At 40.3% G+C, this 21,232-nt stretch overlaps 1 protein-coding gene across 1 annotated transcript in view; it reads right to left on the reverse strand.

Moving 5' to 3' along the window:
• Window positions 1–2,125: 2,125 nt before the first annotated feature.
• The window catches only part of gramd4a (GRAM domain containing 4a), a gene marked incomplete at its 3' end in the record, with an annotated part of 51,492 nt that continues 32,385 nt past the window's right edge, over window positions 2,126–21,232 (reverse strand). The window contains exons 4-20 of the mRNA XM_080050905.1: window positions 19,342–19,462; window positions 13,655–13,722; window positions 11,623–11,761; window positions 11,126–11,151; window positions 10,769–10,860; window positions 10,020–10,111; window positions 9,520–9,568; window positions 9,340–9,411; window positions 9,215–9,258; window positions 8,980–9,089; window positions 7,917–8,071; window positions 7,312–7,329; window positions 6,160–6,304; window positions 4,132–4,225; window positions 3,203–3,293; window positions 3,020–3,088; window positions 2,126–2,236 (exon numbers count right to left, since the gene is read on the reverse strand). Of these exons, the coding sequence (XP_079907031.1) occupies window positions 2,126–2,236; window positions 3,020–3,088; window positions 3,203–3,293; window positions 4,132–4,225; window positions 6,160–6,304; window positions 7,312–7,329; window positions 7,917–8,071; window positions 8,980–9,089; window positions 9,215–9,258; window positions 9,340–9,411; window positions 9,520–9,568; window positions 10,020–10,111; window positions 10,769–10,860; window positions 11,126–11,151; window positions 11,623–11,761; window positions 13,655–13,722; window positions 19,342–19,462 (1,496 nt within the window). The remainder of the gene's footprint in view (window positions 2,237–3,019; window positions 3,089–3,202; window positions 3,294–4,131; window positions 4,226–6,159; window positions 6,305–7,311; window positions 7,330–7,916; window positions 8,072–8,979; window positions 9,090–9,214; window positions 9,259–9,339; window positions 9,412–9,519; window positions 9,569–10,019; window positions 10,112–10,768; window positions 10,861–11,125; window positions 11,152–11,622; window positions 11,762–13,654; window positions 13,723–19,341; window positions 19,463–21,232) is intronic.

Genomic DNA, 21,232 nt, shown 5'->3' on the forward strand with positions numbered 1-21,232 from the left:
CCTCTGCTCCCCACGTCCCTATCTCCATTAACGTCACAAAACACAAGGTCAGGGTGTCTGGTGTAGTTTGGCATTATATATATTTTTCTACATTTCAAACCATTCTGAGAAAGTAAAGACCAGCTTTATTCCTGAGAACGCTGTCTTAAAATAAAGTGACTGTGAAATATTCTATTCAGTCAGAGGCTATACCGTTTTAAAGAAGAGCCTACATTCCTACATTTAGATGATTTGGAACAGGTGGAAGATCAACTGGGTGTCCATCTCTATTCGCAGATAAGCCTACTAACAAAAAACCAGTCCATTTACGTGTCTATATAGCTCAACATCCTGGTTTTTGGACTTCCAAAAATATAAATCTAGTTTGGTTACTGCTGTAACCTCAAACAGGTAACTGAGATCATTCAATGAGAAGCAGACATGTTGTAATGGATGCTTTTACACTGCTTTTGGGATGATCAGCTTTAGATGTATAATTCAAAAGGCTGGAATACCGCAACACTTTAATGTTTGCGGTGCCTTTGTGAAAAGGGATCTGTCAGTGGTTTTCATTTTCAAGTCAAAGTACCTTCTTCTGTTCTGGTCAGTAGGAAGGCTTGTCTGGCTCACAGTGGCAGACATCAATCTGGTGTTAAAACAATGTGCTCAAGAGCGCTTTTTTACTGCTCTGAGACCAGCAGGAAGGGGACTTTGTAGAGAGAAATACCATAGCAAATATTTGAAAAGCTAACCAGTTCCTAACACTGAGCATTGGCTACCAGCTGGAGAGTTTATCTTTTGAAGTCTATTCACCAGCAACATAAATGCCAGGAATTCCACTAGAGGTCCTAATAAAGTGCAGGGAGAATACTGTTGATGATGAAAGAAACCAAAATATCTCTCTTTATACCAACAGATTGTGCCATGAAATAGAGGAGCTCGGACACGGGAGGCTATGTTCTCCGCTGTGTCACGGCTCTGAATGGCAGTCTGTGTTTTTGAAACCATCCAACAGCAGGTTGTGCTCTCGAGTCGGACACAATCGGCAGATCCAGGAACCACCATTTTACACACATCCCAAAAGGCTGTTTGTTACAAAGACATTGTTTTTCAAAAGAAAGGCATTTTTTGAAAAGGAAGAGAAAAAAAACTGAGAAAGAAAAAAAAAAAACATTCCACTACACTGTTCACATACTCACAGTTACAAACACCGAAGCGGATGCTGAAACTCAGCGTACATTTTTCTGCTCGTTAGATCGACAAAGACCATTGAAACATAACGTTGTTTTCCTCGAGAAAAAAAAAACAAGAAGTTACACAGCAGCGATGTAAACTAACAGAAAAAGGCTCTGTGTCAGTCAAGTGGTGATCTGACTTTTTCACAGCTAGTACACATAAAAAATAAAAAATAAAAAAAAACGGACCACTCACACATACTGGACTCTAGAATTCTCTTGGGCTATGCCACCGATCAGCAGATTTAAATGTCTAAACATTTCAACATTGATTGGTTGTTTTTTTGTGCACTGATTTCATAAGCTTAAACTGACATATTTGTTCCTACACGTGTCTGGCAGTTAGAATAACCTATTGTTTATTTTTTCTAATTTTATGATATTCGCTTTACAGTAGAAGTCACTTCACTGACTGAGGAATAACGACAAAAAATAGCCACTTGACGCAATTTGGGAGCTGAATTTCTGCCCACAGTCACTCACACATGCAAAAAAAAAAAAACATAGGTACAAGTAAGTCAGGACACCGGTCAGTTGGTCAGTCAGGTGGGAGAGGAGAACCAGCCCCTCCTTCACCAGTCTTCTACTGATTGATAATTTAAAAAAAACACACCCAGGATCCTCACTCCTTTCCAAAGCCAGTTAGCGGATTTTTGTTCATTATCCCCAACTACACAGACATGTAGCAGACACACTCACGCGTCCACGCCAACGTGAACTTAACAGGACATCCACCAAACAGAGCGGGGCCGATGACCGTCACAAGAGGAGGCGTAGGCGGCCAACACGGAGCAGAGAAGTGCCGGGTTGTTTTTTTCATAAATGATGTTCCAGTTTGAGTTTGTCGGGAGGCTCTCTCCTCCCATACTTTAGCCCAATGAGTGGACGTGTGGTACTAAGAAAGCTGCTGCCTAGAGCTCTGCGCTGGCCTGGGGTCTGGTCGTGGTCATGATCTTCATGTATTGGGTAAAGATGGCCTCGAACGCCTCGTCTCTGTGGATCATGGCACCGAAGACCAATGGCTGGGGGGGAACAGAAAAATGCGTAGGCGTTAATATCCATATCTTGCATAGCTGCACTAGCTTGCAACTAGGCACCAGTGAATCTAAAAAAAGAAATAACAGTGAAGAATATCTTGAGTAATGCACCAAAGAGTGTTCAATGTTAAAAGCCATGCCGTATATATGATGTGAAGAGGACAGCAAGAAAAAAAACACTAAATTCACAAATGTATTACTGATCGGATAGTCAAACTACGGAAATTTCCCCAAGTTCTCGTGCTCCCATTAGTGGCTTCCAATACGTACTGTGCCCAGCTAAAAGTTATAGGTATTATTATGATAAATGTATTAAACAGTAATAATAATAAAAATGTCCTTGCGTCTAGGAGTTCACCTTGGAATTCATTCTGGATTTTGTCAATGAGGAAGGAGCGAATGTAAAAGTAATGATCTTTATCTAGGTAGTTGGAGAGAAAAAAAAATATCAAAACTGAATTATTATTCCAAGCAGAGTGTTTCTGTTTGTCCAGAGGGCATCTTTATGGTAATTGAACAGCAGCAAAGTGCTGAAAGGATCAGAAAGCGCTGGCTGAAAGTGAAAGATATTGCGATGCTTTAAATGCAGAGCACATTTTAATGGAATGTTTTTGTGCAACCCATCTGAAAAGACCTCATAGACATATAGTTAAGGCCTTGAGCTCTTATCTAGTAGACATAAAGCCAATTTTCTGAATACAAATGATCTATTCAGATCCCAAAAGCCAGCATATGAATGTACTGTATGTCTGGGCTCTCTTACTGTACCTTCTGAGTGGAAGGAGTGGCTATAGAGATGCCCATCCCGCTTCCTGGTAGGACTGACAGCACTTTGTACTAGGAGGGGTTCAGAAAAACAAGAGAGTTATTGGTATTTTGGATTAGCACATGATTATACCATGAACAAATCAACAAGAAGAAAAGCTACTGTCCACATATTAGAGTGATTACCTTTTGTATGTCGGTGATGTCCACCAGCTTGATGACTTTATTCTTTTTGGAGGAGCCAGACCTGGAGCTGGAGCTCTCAAAGCACAGGTAACTGACAGAGAGAGAGAAAACAGTTTGCTGGGGCCTCAAGCACAACAAACATCCCACTAAGTGGACTATTTTCAGATACACGTCCAAAGAGAAGACGGCAAGTGAGGAGCTAAGGAGGAGGTGTAGGCGTAGACAGTGTAGTAATCAGTAGTAATACGTAGCAGCTTGTTTAGCCCAATTCACTTCTCATTCTAACCTAAAGGGTTTCTCAATGAGATCGTGTAAATAGTCTAAGGATGTTATCTAGTTTCTAACTTTGGCCTTAAGTCAACGTTTAGTTAACAAGCTAACATTAGCTAGCTATAGCTAAAGTTTTCCTCATCTCAGTGAGGAAGCTAGCTGATATAACACTCTTTTCATTTCAAATGTTGGCTGAGAGCCTTACTGCTTTACACTCCAGTTTCTTTGTGTCCCTAAATGTTGTTCTTTCCTTTACAAAAATAAAGACATTTCCCCCATAAGTTGATGCAGAAAAGCCACAAACTGGTGCAGAAAGATGCAACAGAATGCAGAACATTAAATGTTTGCCGCTTTAACAGTTTTTGGGGGGAGAACCCCCAAACCACTTTATCAATGTGACCCACCCAATGCTGAAACTAAATCTACATCCTTGGGAGGAGGGCTCCCCTACTTGGTCCACTGTTGACTGACTGACACACACACACACACACACACACACACACACACACACACAGAGACAATAAAGGTGAGGTGTTCCTGCAAAGGAATATTTTCAGCCACTTAATACCATTAATCCATTGGCCTCATTTGTTACCTGCTCCACCTTCACTAGATCTCATGATAAAAGACGCTCTCCTGGGAGAAGATGTCCTACTTACTTCTCTGTGACAAAGAGCATTCCATTCCTGATGTAGTCTGTGGGCATCTTCCTGTCTCGGTTTATGAGGCAGCACCTCCAGCCGTTCTCACACACTGAAAACACATAGGGAACACTAGTTGCATTGATAAACAAACAAAAAAACATGGGCAATAAGTAAACATGAGTACAAACTGGAGAAGAGATTATTTCAGTTTATTCCCACCGACATATACCGGCATGTATATATTTGACTCTGAATATATTGCTGCAATTTTATCACTGTGTTATTGAATTTTTTTAGTATTCCAGTCATTTTCCTGTCATGTTTTCTTTTAAAAGCTTCCTGAGAACTTGCATGTATGCTAAAACACATAAACAATACATTAGGGGCCTATTGCATAAAAGTGGAATAAAGACATCCAGGATGATTGATAAAGCCAGCCTTGACAAAGTCTAGCCTGGGCACTTTGGATTAGTCAGTTGCATAAACGCCAATCCAGTATGTAAAGGGGCTGCTTTGTCAAGCCAGGTGTAAGTAATTCTGTTAAGTGCCAGCCCACAGCTTTCAGAAGTAGACCCAAAGATCGAACACATATTTACTGATGTAAAAATGGAAAAGACGGCCCATTTTCCCACGACGCCTTGCTAGTTTAAACCGTAAATCAGGGGGCAGTTCATTTCATACATCAGATGTATTCTCTGCCAACTGATCTTGATGTCCCTGCATTGTTTCATGATAAAATAGTTGACAGTGAGCAGTCTGCAGGTGCATCTAAAAAATTGAATATCATGGAAAGTCCATTCAAAAAGTGAAACTTTCATAGATTCATTACAAAGTGAAATATGTCAAGCCTTTTTTTTTGGATGATTGATTGATCATGGAATAAAAAATACAGTGTCTCAAAATATTAGAATATTACATACAACCAATCAGAAAAATTATTTATAATACTCAAATGTCGACCTTCTGGGAAGTATGTTTATTCTAGATTCAGAAGTTTCACTTTTTGAATTAAATTACAGAAAAAAGAGAAATTTTCATTGATATCTGAATTTGGTTTTAGATAAACCTCGATATAGTTATAAGTACAAAGTGAATTTATTTGACCCACATTTGCAACGTCATCTGCCACCGATAATCAATTGTATAAATATAGCCTGCAATATGAACAGACTATCACATAAATTATTATAATTTATATAATTTCATCTTAATCTAATTATAATTAAGTTAATTATAAATGGTTCAGGTTAAATAAATAAAAAATAACTATTTAACTTAATGACAATGCAGCCTTTTATGTGGTACTTTAAAACAGGCTAATGAAAATGAAGCAGTACACAGAAGATCATGGAATAACTGTTAAACACCTTGATTTCAGATCGGAGTGACGGCTGACTGAGCCAATCAGGCAACTGAATAAATTCATCCTTTACGTTTAAACATAAAGGATAAATCTCCATGGTAACTTATGTCCCTCTGCTTTTATGCAACCGGATCATGGCTAATGCAAGCCAGGATAACCGAAATATCCTAGGTTAATCCCTTATCTTAGTTTTATGCAACAGGCCCCTGGTTCGTCCAGTGTTATTGTGATGTCCATGTTAAATAAAATCCAACTTAAAAGGTGCACCATGCAACTTTGGATGTGTCAGAAAAGTGAACATTTTCTAAGGTATATTCTTATAACTGAATAGCCAAACATGTGATCCCTGGAACACTGTTTAAAGTTAAAAAGCTTCCCGAAAAGTTACTATTTCACTGTTGTTCTTCACAGCAGCAGGGCCCACAGTTTTGTTTACAAACATATTTGAGTCTTATATTTGGTTCCAGGTGACTCAAAATAACTTAGTTTTCACTCATGATGATAAAATTATTCAATATTAACTAAAGGTAGAGAAAATATTTTGCGTAAACGTACTGCAGGCTCTGCAAATGTAAACAAATCCCCCTCCTCCCCAAACCTGCATAGTGCACCTTTAACTAAAATCTGGATATTTGGTGCAAATGATGTTTTGTCTTTTGTTGTGCAGTAAGTCCCCTCACCCGCCAGAGGGCGCTCTGACTCCTGCAGGCTGAAGATCTCATGGAAGGCTCCCTTCTTGGTGCTGTGGGAGCGACCTGGCTCCTCCTCTCTGCTCACACCGCACGGGATGTTAGCCATGCTGCCCCGAGAAACCACCGGCTGAACCTGAGCAGGGGCCGAGGCAGGAAAGAGGGGTGGGGGGGGACAGGATGGAGGGAAGACCAAAATATCACCATGAGGGAGAAAAGGGTAAAGAGAGAGAGAGAGAGAGAGAGCGAGAGAGAGAGAGAGGAATACATTTACATTAAGTAGGGAAGGAAGACAGTGTGATGATAAGGGGAAAGGGAAGAAGGACATATTTGAATCTCTACACATTATGTTGCGCCATCCAAGGGGGGACTACAGTACGTGTGCCTACAGCTTTTTTTTTTTTGAGAAATGTAGCCAAAAATGAAAACAGCTCCAACTTTCAGTATTGCATCATGTGCTTTCTCTGCGTGTGCACTTCTTTGCGGCAGGCTTTCGGGTGTGACGTGCAAAGCAGAGAGTGAGGCCGTCATTCATTCGCAGCAACAGTGTATAGCCAAAAAAAATACATGTTTGTAGAAAAAGACGTATTTAGACTCAAAATCTCCTCTGAACTACATGTTAAGGTCTGAGGGATTGCTTTGTTGTTCAGTAGCCCTCTATACAACTGTTTCAGATACAGTTATTAAAGGCAATTAACTGACATTTAGAAAAGGGTAACAGCAATTACATTGTAGGGTTAATGAGATCAGGAAGGATTTAAAGAGCTAATGCTACACAATAGTGGTCAAGGGGCTACTCTATAAGGATTGGACCTATTCAAACTCACTGCTAATTCTCACAGAGCGTCTATGTGAATGGATCAAGCATGTCAACAATGTGACAAGTGTTAACTTACTTCACATACGGATGAAATCATTCAATGGAATGTATCATATCGATAACCTAAATCTATTATGAAATAACAGACTTTGCTGCTCATCATTGCGACATTTTGATCCATTCTGTCCACAAACACTGACGGCCAGCCCTAAGGTGTGTCACACATCGCAAACACACACACACACACACGCTTTGAGGTGAGCTGGCGGGCACACACTTAGGTGCCGTATAGGAACCAAAGGGAGACACACCAGAGTCCCTACCTTCTCAGTGCCAGAGAGCTGAGAGAGAGAAATGACAGAGTACACCTGTGACTGATGCCACAGCAACAAGCACACACTCACTCATTCCTACCATACTGTATGAGAGGAACACACACACTTTGTTGTGTGTCAAAGCGAGGGCAGAGTTGTAATGTAGTATCTATAAGAGTGATGATATTTTGATACTCTTTTGATATTGATTTTCTATTTTTCTTCTTTCTGACTGATACATACAGTTAAAGAAAGGTCTCCAACTATCTCTCGCTCAATATCAATGTGTAAATGTTCTTTGACCATTAATGAAAATAAAATATATGGAGATGTAACACGTGACTTTGTACACACATGAATACATTCCTTGGCATTTTCAACATGTTATTACAGTTAGCTTCCTTGCTAAACAAGCTCATTGGCTAGTTATATGGCAATGACATAAAATGGCATTAATGCAGTAGCTGCTGAAAGTTTCATGTCACAACTGCGTAGCCATTAAAAGGTATGAACGTTATAGTATCAGGGGAGCATATATAAACCTAAGAGTAATTGTAGGAGGAATCAGCTAGAAGTAGCCAGATGTGTATAGGTATGTGTTTGTGCCCCCTTACCCGTCTTGACACAGTGGCATTGGTCCTCTCTTTGAGCTGAGGGTCGGTGGGGAGGTTGTTCCACACGATGCGGGGAGTGTCGTATTTGTCCCGCAGCTTTGGACAGCTCTTAAACATGAAGTCTATGATGAAGAACTTGATACCGGCGTACAGGCCTGGAGGAGGGGAGGTCAAAGAAGGGAGAGAAAAAAAAACGCACAGTAAGGAAAAGCACCAAAAAGCTAATATGGAAGAAGGGAGCTGTCAACAATGTCTTGTACAGCAATTATTTTGGCAGTGAACATTTTTTATTTGAAATTTTTTTGTGTGACATAATAGAAAAAAGTGTGATCTCACAGAATCGCATGATATTTCATCCATATTTGTAACTTTTCGTGCACTTTGAAACTCATAATAACTGATGTGACATGGAAGTCTAGATTCTGGCACTGGATGAAAACTTAAGGTTGATACAATTCATCCTGTGGTGGGCATGAATTAAAATTCAAAGCTATTCAAAAACCATTGAGAAATGTCCCTTTACAAGCTTGATCTCAAATTTGGCTATGACTTGTTACGTCACCTGGTTACAGAAAATTAAATAAATTCTCATTTCGAGCATAAAGAACACTATTTAAGGCTCACGTGAGAAGCTGCAGATATGCTTACTCAGCTGGATTCAACAGTTATTGTTGCTCTAAGCATCTTCTAAGGATATATAAGCCCACAGCACTTTTAGAGAAACGTTGTGTACAAACGGTAACTAACATTTTCAGATAGGAATGCTAACAGCCTGCAGCTGCCCCTTACAGAGGGAGGGAGAACAGTTACACAAGTGCTGTATGAATGCATTTGTCTGTGTGCGCTGGATTGAGTATAAGTATGTTCGTTCTTACAAGGGGGCCAATGCAGAATGTGCAGCATGTCAAACGGAGAAGAAAGAAGCTTTGTTTGTTTGTGTGTGTGTGTGTGTGTGTGTGTGTGTATGTGTGTGTGTGTGTGTGTGTGTGTGTGTGTGTGTATGTGTGTGTGTGTGTGTGTGTGTATGTGTATGTGTGTGTGTGTGTGTGTGTGTGTCTCTCACCCATCATGAAGCCCATTAGTTTGTATGGCATGATGCAGGAGGTGATGAAAGTCAGCCACAGGCAGACGTAAAGTTTTTGGGTGCTCTCCGGCTGCACCCACATAAACAAGCTGACGGATGAAGTAGAGAAGAGAGAAAAGAAATAGAAATAACAGTCAGTAAGTCGTATTTTAATTATAATTATTTACCATTTGCATACCAGACTAATATTTAGTCAACACTTTTATTTACTTACTTCTTTATCTTCTCCAAAACATCCGACATCTTCCCAAACAGGTTCTGTAGAGAGAGTTTGAGCACGTTATCAGGCAGTTCTGTTTTATTTTCAGTGTACTCTGATTAACATGAGCTGTGTTGTACCTGCGCTTTTTGTGCAACGTCAAGTACGAGCTGGAACTTCTCCGATACAGTCAAGTCTTCCTTTGAAATCTCCTACAGAACACAAAGGGAAACATTAACAGGACTCTAACAGGCTTTGAAGTCCACTGATGGATATGTTTTCCTGACAGGAGGCAGCTAAACAGGAAGTCTTTTCTTTACCATGGGTTCGTAGACCTCAGGCACAATGCTCCACTGGATCCTCCAACCTCTGCAGGAAGAGAATAATGTACATGTGTATTAGTGTGTTTGAAGAATGAGGCTACCAAGCTAAACCTCAAACTCTAAAAGCTTCTGTATGTAACACGTGACACATGAATTATAAGGCGACCAGGTGTCCCAGTTTAATGGACCAAGTCTAGACAGAATTCTGACAAAGACTAATGTGCCCTTATTTAATCAAATTCCCCAAAAGGTCCCAACTTTTGGGGACGTTCAGTTGACATTCATATCACTTGATTTGAATTTGGCTGTATAGTATGCAGCTGTGAGCACAAACAGGAGTTTAGCTTGCTTGCTATAATGTATTAAGTCAACAATAATAATGCTCATATATACAGGCATGTGTGCATTTTTAACAAATCTGCCCATTCTTATATAATAAATATAAACCTTACACAGTGGCTGCTTCACTAATATCCACCAAGGAGAGCAGTTTTTACCTGGAGATGAGGTAATTTAAGGACAAGCGTAGGATAGCCAGGAAGAGTAACATGGGAATGGCCCAGCCATGCCAAGCAGCATTCATGTAGATCTGCGGGGGGACAAAGGTAAACACAGTTTAACTTTCGGTTTATAAATAATTTTTTAAAAAGAGGTGATCAAAGTTTTTCAAAGCTGCATTCACATGACTACACATTCAGTTCAATGCTTTACAGGAAAGAGGTCAGATTGGCTCAAACGCTGGAATTCCTTCGGTCCATAATGCAGTTATTAATGCATAATGAACTGACAGAATTTGAAACGTTTGGAAACGATTAATCGAGTCAATGAGTAATGCATAACAGCAGCTTATCCAGCATTAAAGAAAACTACCTTCTCTCAACAGCTTTTACAAAAAGTTGACCACTTCCATTAGCTGTCCCTTATACAACATAAGTGGTATATCTTTTATAATTAGCAGCGACTGGCAAGCATTATTGGACAATCTGTCACTGTGTGGAGCAGGAAGTATTTTGCCAGTCATTTCATTTCACTCACTTATTTTGATGGACAACCAAATGGGTTCATCAGTCAATGTATAGACCCCACTTGTTGGTCTATTAAAGCTAACGACTTAATCAACATGTCACTCAGAAGTAATATTCTGTCAAGTCAAATCTAAGTATTTTATGGCTTTACCGTTTAACCGAAAAAAAAGAGGTGTCATGAAGTTCAACATAATGATTGGTTAATAATAGTGGACACTCACAATGAAGGCAATGGCTGAGGTGTAGACGGAGTACCAATTAGATAAGGCGGAGAGGTTCCTAAAGAAGTTGGTGACGGGTCTAGCTCCTCGCTCTGAATAAACAAAGGGTTAGAGGAAGATATTCAGCGTGGTTTAGGACATATGCATAATGGCACTGTGCAAAAATGTATTTTGCCTATCAATATCAATTATAAAAAGGCACTGAGTAGTTGAGTGCCATTTTAAGCAACATCATGGATCTCCATTCACCACAAATGAATATGAATGCTGTACTGAGAGCAAAGTAAGAATTGACACTGTGCTTCTATTATAGTTTTTCTATTCATCTGTGCGTGTGTGTGTTTTTTTAATACTCACTGAGTCGCCTCATATTTTCTGTTAACCTGGATGGAAAACGAAAAAATGACAGGTCATAAAAGACGCAGGTGCTCACGTACAAACACAGAGAGAAGAACTGCTTTGTGTGCTAGAAGAGGTGGTAACACTTCAGCCTTGCATGACTCACTGGTTTTTAAAGCAGGGGAGAAAAGGAGGAACAGAGAAAATAGGAGAGGGAGAGAGAGAGCTTTGAACTTCCTCTCTCCCTGCTCCATGAACACATGTTGTCTAACAGTGAGTCAGCTACAGTGAATTAAGTATCTTAATGCAAGTTCAAGGTCTAACATATTATTCTGTTAAAGCAAATGCAGGTACCATGCGTCACATTCTAGGAAAGCTGCTGTTTGGCTGTGCAGCTCTAGTACTATCCGGCTGCTGTCTAGCTGTCTGACTGACTCACACATCTACTTGAGACAACCGCAGAATCAAATCAATATGTGAGGGCTGACACTTCATGACCTATTCCTCTCACACACCTTTTAGCACTTAGTGGTTCCTCTGCCTCGACGGTGCTCTCCTCCGGCTGGAAGCGGAAGTCCTCGATGTAAACCCCGAAGCGCTCGTACACCCACGCCTGCAGCCGCGAACTCCACCCCTCTTTCTTGTCTTTATCTGCTAAAGAATACCAAAAAAAAAAACGTGTGTTAAATGATTAGGTTAGGTTTAGGAAAGTTCACCAAACTGTATCAATGTCCTACAACTTGTTGTGGTTTTGGATGTATTCAATCATAGCTTAGCAACCGTAAATTAGCACTGTATCACTGGTTATGTAAACTGGTATGTAAACAAAGGGGGCCCACGGTAGCTAGCAACATAGGCTGTGTATTAACGCCAGATTTCTTTTACAGCACTCTCAAGAGGAGGTATTCTATGAAAAGTATTCCTCATTTTAAAATACTTTCCTTGTCGATGTAGGTCTTTCTATTCCAAGCTTTTAAATCATCCGAGGGTTATGAGAGAATAAATAATATTGAATTTCTATATGGATCATCAACTAGATAGGACCCAGATGTTTGAATGAGACATGTAGCTTTAGCCTCAGTCTTTTAGCATTATAGCATGTTTGTAGCCACCCTAGGCACATTTAGGCAGGTTGCCTGTCATAGACTTTTTAGAGTTATCATTCACTTTTACTAGCTATATCTACTGCTGATTAAATCTGCTAGTAGCAGCTGTCCTTTCAGAAGACATAGCAACAGTTGTGCATCAGATATACGCAGAGGCCTTTTGTTTTTCCTCTAACCTTTGTGAAGGATTTTTTTTCCAATATCGTCTGAATTTCAAGCGCTAAATCTCTTCTCACTGTGAATTGCATCATAAGCTGTGTGAGAATGAGGAGCTTACAGTGCATGGCAACAGTAACTACGGTGGGCAAGGCTTAGCGAGTGATGGGAAGGTATTGCTGAAGTGCCCCTGAGCAAAGAACCTTGCCCTGAGCTGCTTCGGTGTAAGTGCAGAGTAAACACTAATTGACTGGCAGTATTGAGCAGTGCAACTCTGTGCACCTTTTCTTTTTTTTCCCACATTGTGTGTTCATGTCATTATTACAAAATGAAAACTCTGGCGGGGTTGTGTTAGCGGCTGAAAATGTATTATGAACTAAAGTATGTTCGTGCAGATGATTCTATCAGAAGAAGCCATTTTGAATTTGTAGTTTACACTTATTATAGTCCCATCAGCCTAAAATACTCTTGTTTAACTTCTCTCTTTTAATCCAACAGATAATACCCACTCAGTTTCTCTCAGTCCTTCTCCACACACACACACACACACACACACCGTTAATCCATCCAGAAATAACACTGACACCCACACACACCTACCTCCGCACTGGCACTGGCATGTCTGCCCTAGATGAGGTGATCTACTATCATAGCCCATTTTCCAAAATTAGCCACTAAAGTCTATGCCTCCATCTCTCTGTAACCCTCCCCAACACACAGACACACACACACAGACACGCAGCACTGGGTCATTGGGAGTTAAACTATGACAAAAACTGACTGTTACTGCATTAACAAGTTCCCCTATTCCCTCTCTGACGTATGTTAGAGACACGCACACACAAACACACACTTATGGCACTGACATCGGCAGATCTGTATTAATGACAGCCATTAACCTCTGTGTTAAATAGTTTATGATGACAGTTGCCGCTTGCTTGTTCTTGACATAGCTACTGGTAATTGCAAATCGCAAATCACAAGACACTGCGATATATATCTCAGAATCAGAATAACATAAGAGCGCTTACAACACTGTCTGCGCTCACACTGTTCATAGGCACTCCACTTAACACATCCTACCTCCCTACCTCTTACACGCGCACACACACACACACACACACACACACACACACACACACACACACACACACACACACACACACACACCTTGATATACTCCCACACTTTAAAGTTGTCAATGTCTTCCTTCCCTACTCATTTCCTGTTAGTCCCTGTGGACTCCCACCCACCCTCCCACTCTCTCTTCCTCTGGGGTTTTTACCTGTTCCGTTGTTTGAGGGCGACTGCGGTGGCTGTGTCCGTGCAGGCTGTGGCGGAGAGTCCTCCAACCTGAGAGGCAGAGAGAGAGAGACGGAGAAGGGCAAAGATTTGTCAAGTGTTGTTCCCACTTCTCTACAGTCAGAGAAGTCCCAACAGTAAAGCAAGCCCGTCGCAGCCAGTTTATGTTTTAAAGCTATAGTGCAAGACTTTTTCATCTAAATTAATATAATAATAATAGAGCAAATTTATATAGCGCTTTCCAAATGCTCAAAGACGCAAATATACGTTACATTCAAGCTGTCCAATGAGTTGACAAAGTTGATTAAGCTTATCAGCTCCATAAAACTCTCTGTATTTCTTAGTAGAATCAGAATCAGAATCAGAAAGGATTTTATTGCCAAGAAGGGTTTTACACCAACAAGGAATTTGTCTTGGTGAATAAGGTGCATACATTAAGACAATAAACAATGAACGAACAGTGACTATCATAAATAAAATATAACACAATATATAAACAAGCAGAGACATAAGTGATAAGTTAAAAATAGTATAAAAATAGAATAAAAACTAAAGTAAAGATACTTAAAACGTGTAAGAATTTACAAATTGGTCAGCGTTTACAAACTGGTGTCAAATCAAATCAACACAAAGGTGAATGAGGTTTGTTTCCATCAATTGTACGGACATAAATGTATAGGTGGAATCAATGCAATCAAATCAATAAAGAGATAAAATGGCATTCCAAGACTTTAATGGCTTTGGCATGCTTGTTGCCCTTTAGTCTATAATGGTTTAATGGTTGTCATATTTCTTGCCAATGGTCAAGAAATGCTTGCTCAAAAAGTAAAGAATGTGTTGATCTCCTCTCACAGAAAAGAGTAGGGCTGTGTCAAAAAATCTAAATATCGGCCCTCTAGAAAGTATAATCATGCATATGTACTAAGTACTTGGTTTGGGCCCCTTTTGCATGAATTATTGCCTAAATGCGGCGTGGCATGGATGCTATCAGCCTGTGGCACTGCTGAGGTGTTATGGAAGCCCAGGTTGCTTTGATGTGGCCTTCAGCTCGTCTGTATTGTTGGGTCTGGTGTGTATCATCTTCCTCTTGACAATAGTCCATAGTTTCTCTATGGAGTTCAGGTCAGGAGAGTTGTCTGGCCATTCATGCAGAGTAATACCATGGTCAGTCAACCAGTTACCAGTTGTTTATGGTACCGTGGGCAGGTGCCAAGTCTAGCTGGAAATGGAAATTGTCATCTCCATAAAGCTTGTCAACAGACAGAAGCATGGAAGTGCTCTAAAATCTTCTGGTAGATGGCTGTGGTGACTTTGCACTTGATAACACAGTGGACCAACAGCAGCAGATGACATGATACCTCAAATCATCACTGATCCAAATTAAATGTTGCGTTTCATTTGGAAATCAAGGTTCCACAGTCTAGAGGAAGAGTGGAGGGGCACACAATCCAAGGGGCTTGAAGACCGTTTCAACAGTCAGTGATGATTTGAGGCACCATGTCATCTGATGGTGTTGGTCCACTCCACTGTGTTATCAAGTCCAAAGTCACCACAGCCATCCATCAGGAGATTTTAGAGCACCTCATGCTCCTGTCTGTTGACAAGCTTTATGGAGATGCTGAATTACTTTTTCCAGCAAGACTTGACACCTGTCCACAGTGCCAAAACCACAAGTAACTGGTTGACTGACCATGGTATTACTGTGTTGATTGGCCAGACAACTCTCCTGACCTGAACCCCATAGAGAAACTATGGACTATTGTCAAGAGGAAGATGATACACACCAGACCCAACAACACAGACGAGCTGAAGGCCACTATCAAAGCAACCTGGGCTTCCATAACACCTCAGCAGTGCCACAGACTGATAGCATCCATGCCACACCGCATTTAGGCAATAATTTGTGCAAAAGGGGCCCAAACCAAGTACTTAGTACATATGCATGATTATACTTTCTAGAGGGCCGACATTTCTGTATTTAAAATCCTTTTTTTATTGATTTTATGTAATATTCTAATTTTCTGAGATTTTGAATTTGTTTTTTTTTATAAACTGTAAACCATAATAATCACAATTATAAAAAATAAAGGCTTCACATATCTCACTTTGCATGTAATGAGTCTGTATAAGATATTATTTTCACCTATAAAGTTGAATTACTGAAATAAATTAACTTTTGCACGATATTCAAATTTTTCGAGTTTCACCTGTTTGTGTCTCTGCACTGTCAATAAAGCCTTGAAAAGCAAAAAAATAAAAAATAAAAAAATTAATTAAAGAAAAGATCAGATACTGATATCACGAAACTAAGTATCGCGATATATCGATATTTCGATTTTTTGACACAGCCCTACTCTTTTCTGTGAGAGGAGATCAACACATTCTTTACTTTTTGAGCGAGCATTTCTTGACCATTGGCAAGAAATATGACAACCATTAAACCATTATAGACGAAAGGGCAACAAGCATGCCAAAGCCATTAAAGTCTTGGAATGCCATTTTATCTCTTTATTGATTTGATTGCATTGATCGATATGATACACACCAGACCCAACAATACAGACGAGCTGAAGGCCACTATCAAAGCAACCTGGGCTTCCATAACACCTCAGCAGTGCCACAGACTGATAGCATCCATGCCACACCGCGTTTAGGCAATAATTTGTGCAAAAGGGGCCCAAACCAAGTACTTAGTAACATATGCATGATTATACTTTCTAGAGGGCCGACATTTCTGTATTTAAAATCCTTTTTTTATTGATTTTATGTAATATTCTAATTTTCTGAGATTTTGAATTTGGGGTTTTCATAAGCTGTAAACCATAATAATCACAATTCTAACAAATAAAGGCTTGAAATATCTCACTTTGAATGTAATGAGTCTATATAATATATTAGTTTCACTATTTAGGTTGAATTACTGAAATAAATTAACTTTTGCACGATATTCTAATTTTTCGAGTTTCACCTGTATATGAAATGGGGCAGAGAGGGAAAGAAATGCAGAGAACAACCATGGGTCAGATTCAAACCCATGTCTGCTGTCAGGCCTGAGCCTCTAGGATACTGACTATTGAATAGGGCTGTGTAAAAAAATCAAAATATCGATATATCGCGATACTTAGTTTCCCGATATCAGTATCGATTTTTATATCAAAATATCGATTTTTTTTTTTTTTTTTTTTTTTTTTAAGGCTTTATTGACAGTGCAGAGATACAGATATGAAGTGGGGCAGAGAGGGAATGAAACAACCACGGGTCAGATTCAAACCCATGTCTGCTGTCAGGCCTGAGCCTCTAGGATACTGACTATTGAAGTTAGATCAGTTTTGTTTATAAAAATACTTGAGATTCACTGTGTCACAAAAGCACACTGATGTGTTTTCATTTTCATTGTGTCCTGTACAGTTAGTACAAGAGTGAATTGGATTTGTTATTTTGATGTTATGGCAGCTGCAGCAGTGTTTGATAATTTGCGAAAATCAAAAAAAAGGAAGAAAAATAGTAAAGGAAGTTGTGAATGAAATAGTTTTGACTTCATTTGTCTGTACAATTATCACTATATTGTGCTGTTATGTTTGACAAGGCAACTTGTTTATGGAATATCGCAATATATCGTGATATATCAAGATACGCAATATATTGTGATAAATCGTATCGTGACCAGTGTATCGTGATACGTATCGTATCGCGAAGTCCTTGATGATACCCAGCCCTACTATTGAAGTTAAATCAGTTTTGTTTATAAGAATACTGTGTCACAAAAGTCCACTGATGTGTTTTCATTTTCATTGTGTCCTGTACAGTTAGTACAAGAGTGAATTGCATTTGTTATTTTGATGTTATGGCAGCTGCAGCAGTGGTTGATCATTTGCCAAAACCAAAAAAAAGGAAGAAAATAGTAAAGGAAGTTGTGAATGAAATAGTTTTGACTTCATTTGTCTGTGCAATTATCAATATATTGTGCTGTTATGTTTGACAAGGCAACTTGTTTATGGAATATCGCAATATATCGTGATATATCGTATCGTGATACATATCGTATCGCGAAGTCCTTGACGATACCCAGCCCTAGAAAAGAGAGCGATTCTTTGCCATGAAGTTAGGCCTTCGAGAATGTTTCATTTAAAAAGGGGTTTCTGTATTTCGTAATGGTTCCTTAAAATAACTGTGTAATTTAGTACAAAGTATGGGGAACAAAGGAATTTCATGAAAAGAAAAAGCTCAATTTCAACCCGTGGGTACATATTCATTCATTACTCATTTATCATTGGAATAAATTAGTATGAAAAAATCTGTGGACAAATTCTAAATTTTTTGCATGTTAATAAAACCTGCTACTAACTTGCTTAGTTTAACCTAAACCTATTAGAAAGTGTATTTCAAAAGTGCTGGCTTGATTGACAAAGTGGTATGCCCACAGATATGTTGACTGGTATTTCGTTATCCTACATCATCTTCATGGCATGGCTCGTACTTTGCAGTAGTCTGGCTCCAGTTCAATATTCAGGGAAGAAAAGCCTGGATTTGGTCTGAATGTGCTACCTATTTTACTGCAACCTGTGCTTCCATACAAATACTAATATAATAATGCTATGATAGTGAAATCAAAGTGTTTTAGCATCTTCGATTTCTCCAGCTGGAAACTGCTGACAAAGAAAAAACATAGAAGAAAAACTCCCAGGTCAAGGTTCATTACTTCACCTCTTACAAAATCCTGAACTGTCTCAGACACTCTTGAGGCCGGGTTGCTGTGCACATAATCACTTGGAGAGCACCAGCGGAATTTCCCATTGGCAGGCAGGCACAGAAACATCACCTGATCACACACACACACACTCCATGGGTTCTGACGGTGACCCGCTCTATGCCAAGAGACGCAGGCTTTTCCTGACACCAGCATAGCTACTGTGTCATTGCACAGACCAGCGCGTGACTCCCTTTCCATCTCCCTCAAAACACACACACACACCTCCTTATGGAATTCCCCGCCTACCAAGCTGCAGTGGACTCTATTTATAACAGCAAGCTTGGGTAGCACTTGACCACACACACACAGACACATTCACTATCTTACCTGACCTATGATAAACTCTGCTGAGTTGAAATGTTGCATATACAGCGTCACACACACACACACAAACTTACGGCACTGATATTGGCAGATCTGTAGACAGCCATTAACCTCCATGATAAACAGTTTATGATGCATTAATGCAGTCTGTTGTCGCTTGCTAGTCCATGATACAACTATCTGTGATTGCAAAACAACATGTGTGTATTTCAAGCTGCCGGGGCCTCTATTTATAACAGCAAGCTTGGGTAGCACTGGACTTGACAAACGCAAACAGACACAAACACCCTATCTGACCTGACCCATGTTAAACTCTGCTGAGCTGAAATGTAAGAAATGCAGCGTCACCATTTCCTGTCCTTCCGTCAGTATTACTTCCCATCACGCACATTTAGACCTCATCTCCTGTCGTCCCATGTCAAAAGCCTGACACTGCTGTCTGTCCGTCCGTCCGTCCGTCCGTCCGTCCGTCCGTCCGTCCGTCCGTCCGTCCGTCCGTCCGTCCGTCCGTCCGTCCGTCCGTCCGTCCGTCCGTCCGTCTGTCTGTCTGTCTGTCTGTCTGTCTGTCTGTCTGTCTGTCTGTCTGTCTGTCTTACCTGGACCGCAGCACGTCGTTCATCTTCTGTTCCAGGTCTATCCTTTTGCTTCTCTCTTTCTCCAGCTCCTGCCTCAGGGAGTCCACGTTGGTCTCTTCCCTCAGCTTCCTCAGCTCTTCCTCTGGAAACACACAAACACACAAACCCTGGGGATCAGTGTCTCAAATTCTGACATGAAAACAATGCAACGCAAAGAGCCCCACATACACATTCTGGGGTCACAAAAGAGGCGTCTCATAAGTATGTAAGAAGGTAGTTCAAACTCTTAGGTGCAACATTCCCACCAGCATGTATTACCCTTTATAATGAGAACTTCAACTTCACTAAAACAGATAAGCGAATCTGTAAAATAATATGTAACTGAATTATTACACTGTTGATGAAGTGGAACCAGAACCCTTAAAGGGTTCATGAGATATCGCTTCTACAAGAACGGGCCAGAAGGACGTACGGATCTACAGACAGACAACCTGAAAACATCATGCTTCCGGCCTTCAGCTATCGCCGGCACCAAGGCATAAAAACAGCCTCGCCTTTTGTGTGTGTCTCTCATTACATCCCTCCCTCCATCCATCCATCTCCATCACCTCCACCTCACTCTTCCTCCTTGTCAATCAGCTCCTGGCATTAAGTGGTTTCAGGTATCGGGGCCATGGAAGCCCGGGGTGCAACACCTGCAGTGTTTCCTCTCAGTCTATTGTCCCTGACTAAAGGGGACTCATGAATATTGGAGGGGAGCAGACAATACAAGTCTGTACACACTTGCCGAGGCACAAACCAATAAATATTTTGCACATAAAACAGGAACAGGCAAAAGTAATGATAAAATCCCTCTTAAAAACACACACAAAATGACATCCACACAGTGTTTATCGATGGAGACTGACTGAAACCAAAAACCTACATCAAAAGAAATGTCGAGTGTACCACTTCTACTAAACTGAAAGGGACCAAACTTGCAGTGAAGAAAGTGATAAAAGCAGGGTTACACACTCCCTGCAGAAGGAAAATGTATCAGACGGTAGGGGATTCATATTACAAGAATGTAGCAGGCAGTTTCTCTTTCTCATCACCTAATCTCATACATCACTCTCTCCCTTTATCTCTTCCCTCCCATTAAACACTAATAAAACATTCATGCCAGCACAGCCAGCAGCTGAGGCTTCCGCAACAACACTATGTGCCCTCACTGTGAGGACTGTAACTGTAACTCCACAATCCAGTGGACAGTAATCCACTTGCTTAGTAGAATCTTCTTTTGCATTCTGGTTTTGTAAGAGGCAGTTAGGCAACATTTGGTTTTCACAGGTTTTCACCTGAAGAACCTTGGGCATTGGGGAGAGAAAAAAAACATACTTTTTTTTATCAAGTTATAACGTCTACAGTTTCCATTTTTAAATGCATCTATCTAAAATGACCCTTCTCATGAACTTTCACCCATCCACTGACTCACTGACTATTTGTTGACTGAAGAATGTGTTTATATGTACTGTATTTCTGTGTGTACGTAACAGCAGGCAAAAAAAAAAATCCAAAGGCCGCTATGGGCTAAGCAGCTTAGCACGGGCTAGGTGCCAGGAGATCCACAGCTATAAACCTATTTGACAAATGGCTAGTAACAGCAGCAGTGATGCACCCTGGGTAGTGTAGGCAGAACTAGATCAGAAGTTTAACACTGTACTGAATGCAATGTCGAGCAGCATTCAGCAAATTCACTGGATGACCACAACTAAAAGAATTACTTAATACTTTGTTTGACAGAAAGTTTTTGGACTCTCAGTGATACTCTGATGAAAGTGGTAAATAGTGAATACTGGTCACACTATATTTATGATGCTCTCACTCACTTTCAAACCACTGTTCCTGTTCACCTCTTTCACCTCACCATACT

Source organism: Ammodytes marinus (genome assembly GCF_949987685.1).
Source record: "Ammodytes marinus genome assembly, chromosome: 22".
Lineage (NCBI taxonomy): Eukaryota > Metazoa > Chordata > Actinopteri > Uranoscopiformes > Ammodytidae > Ammodytes > Ammodytes marinus.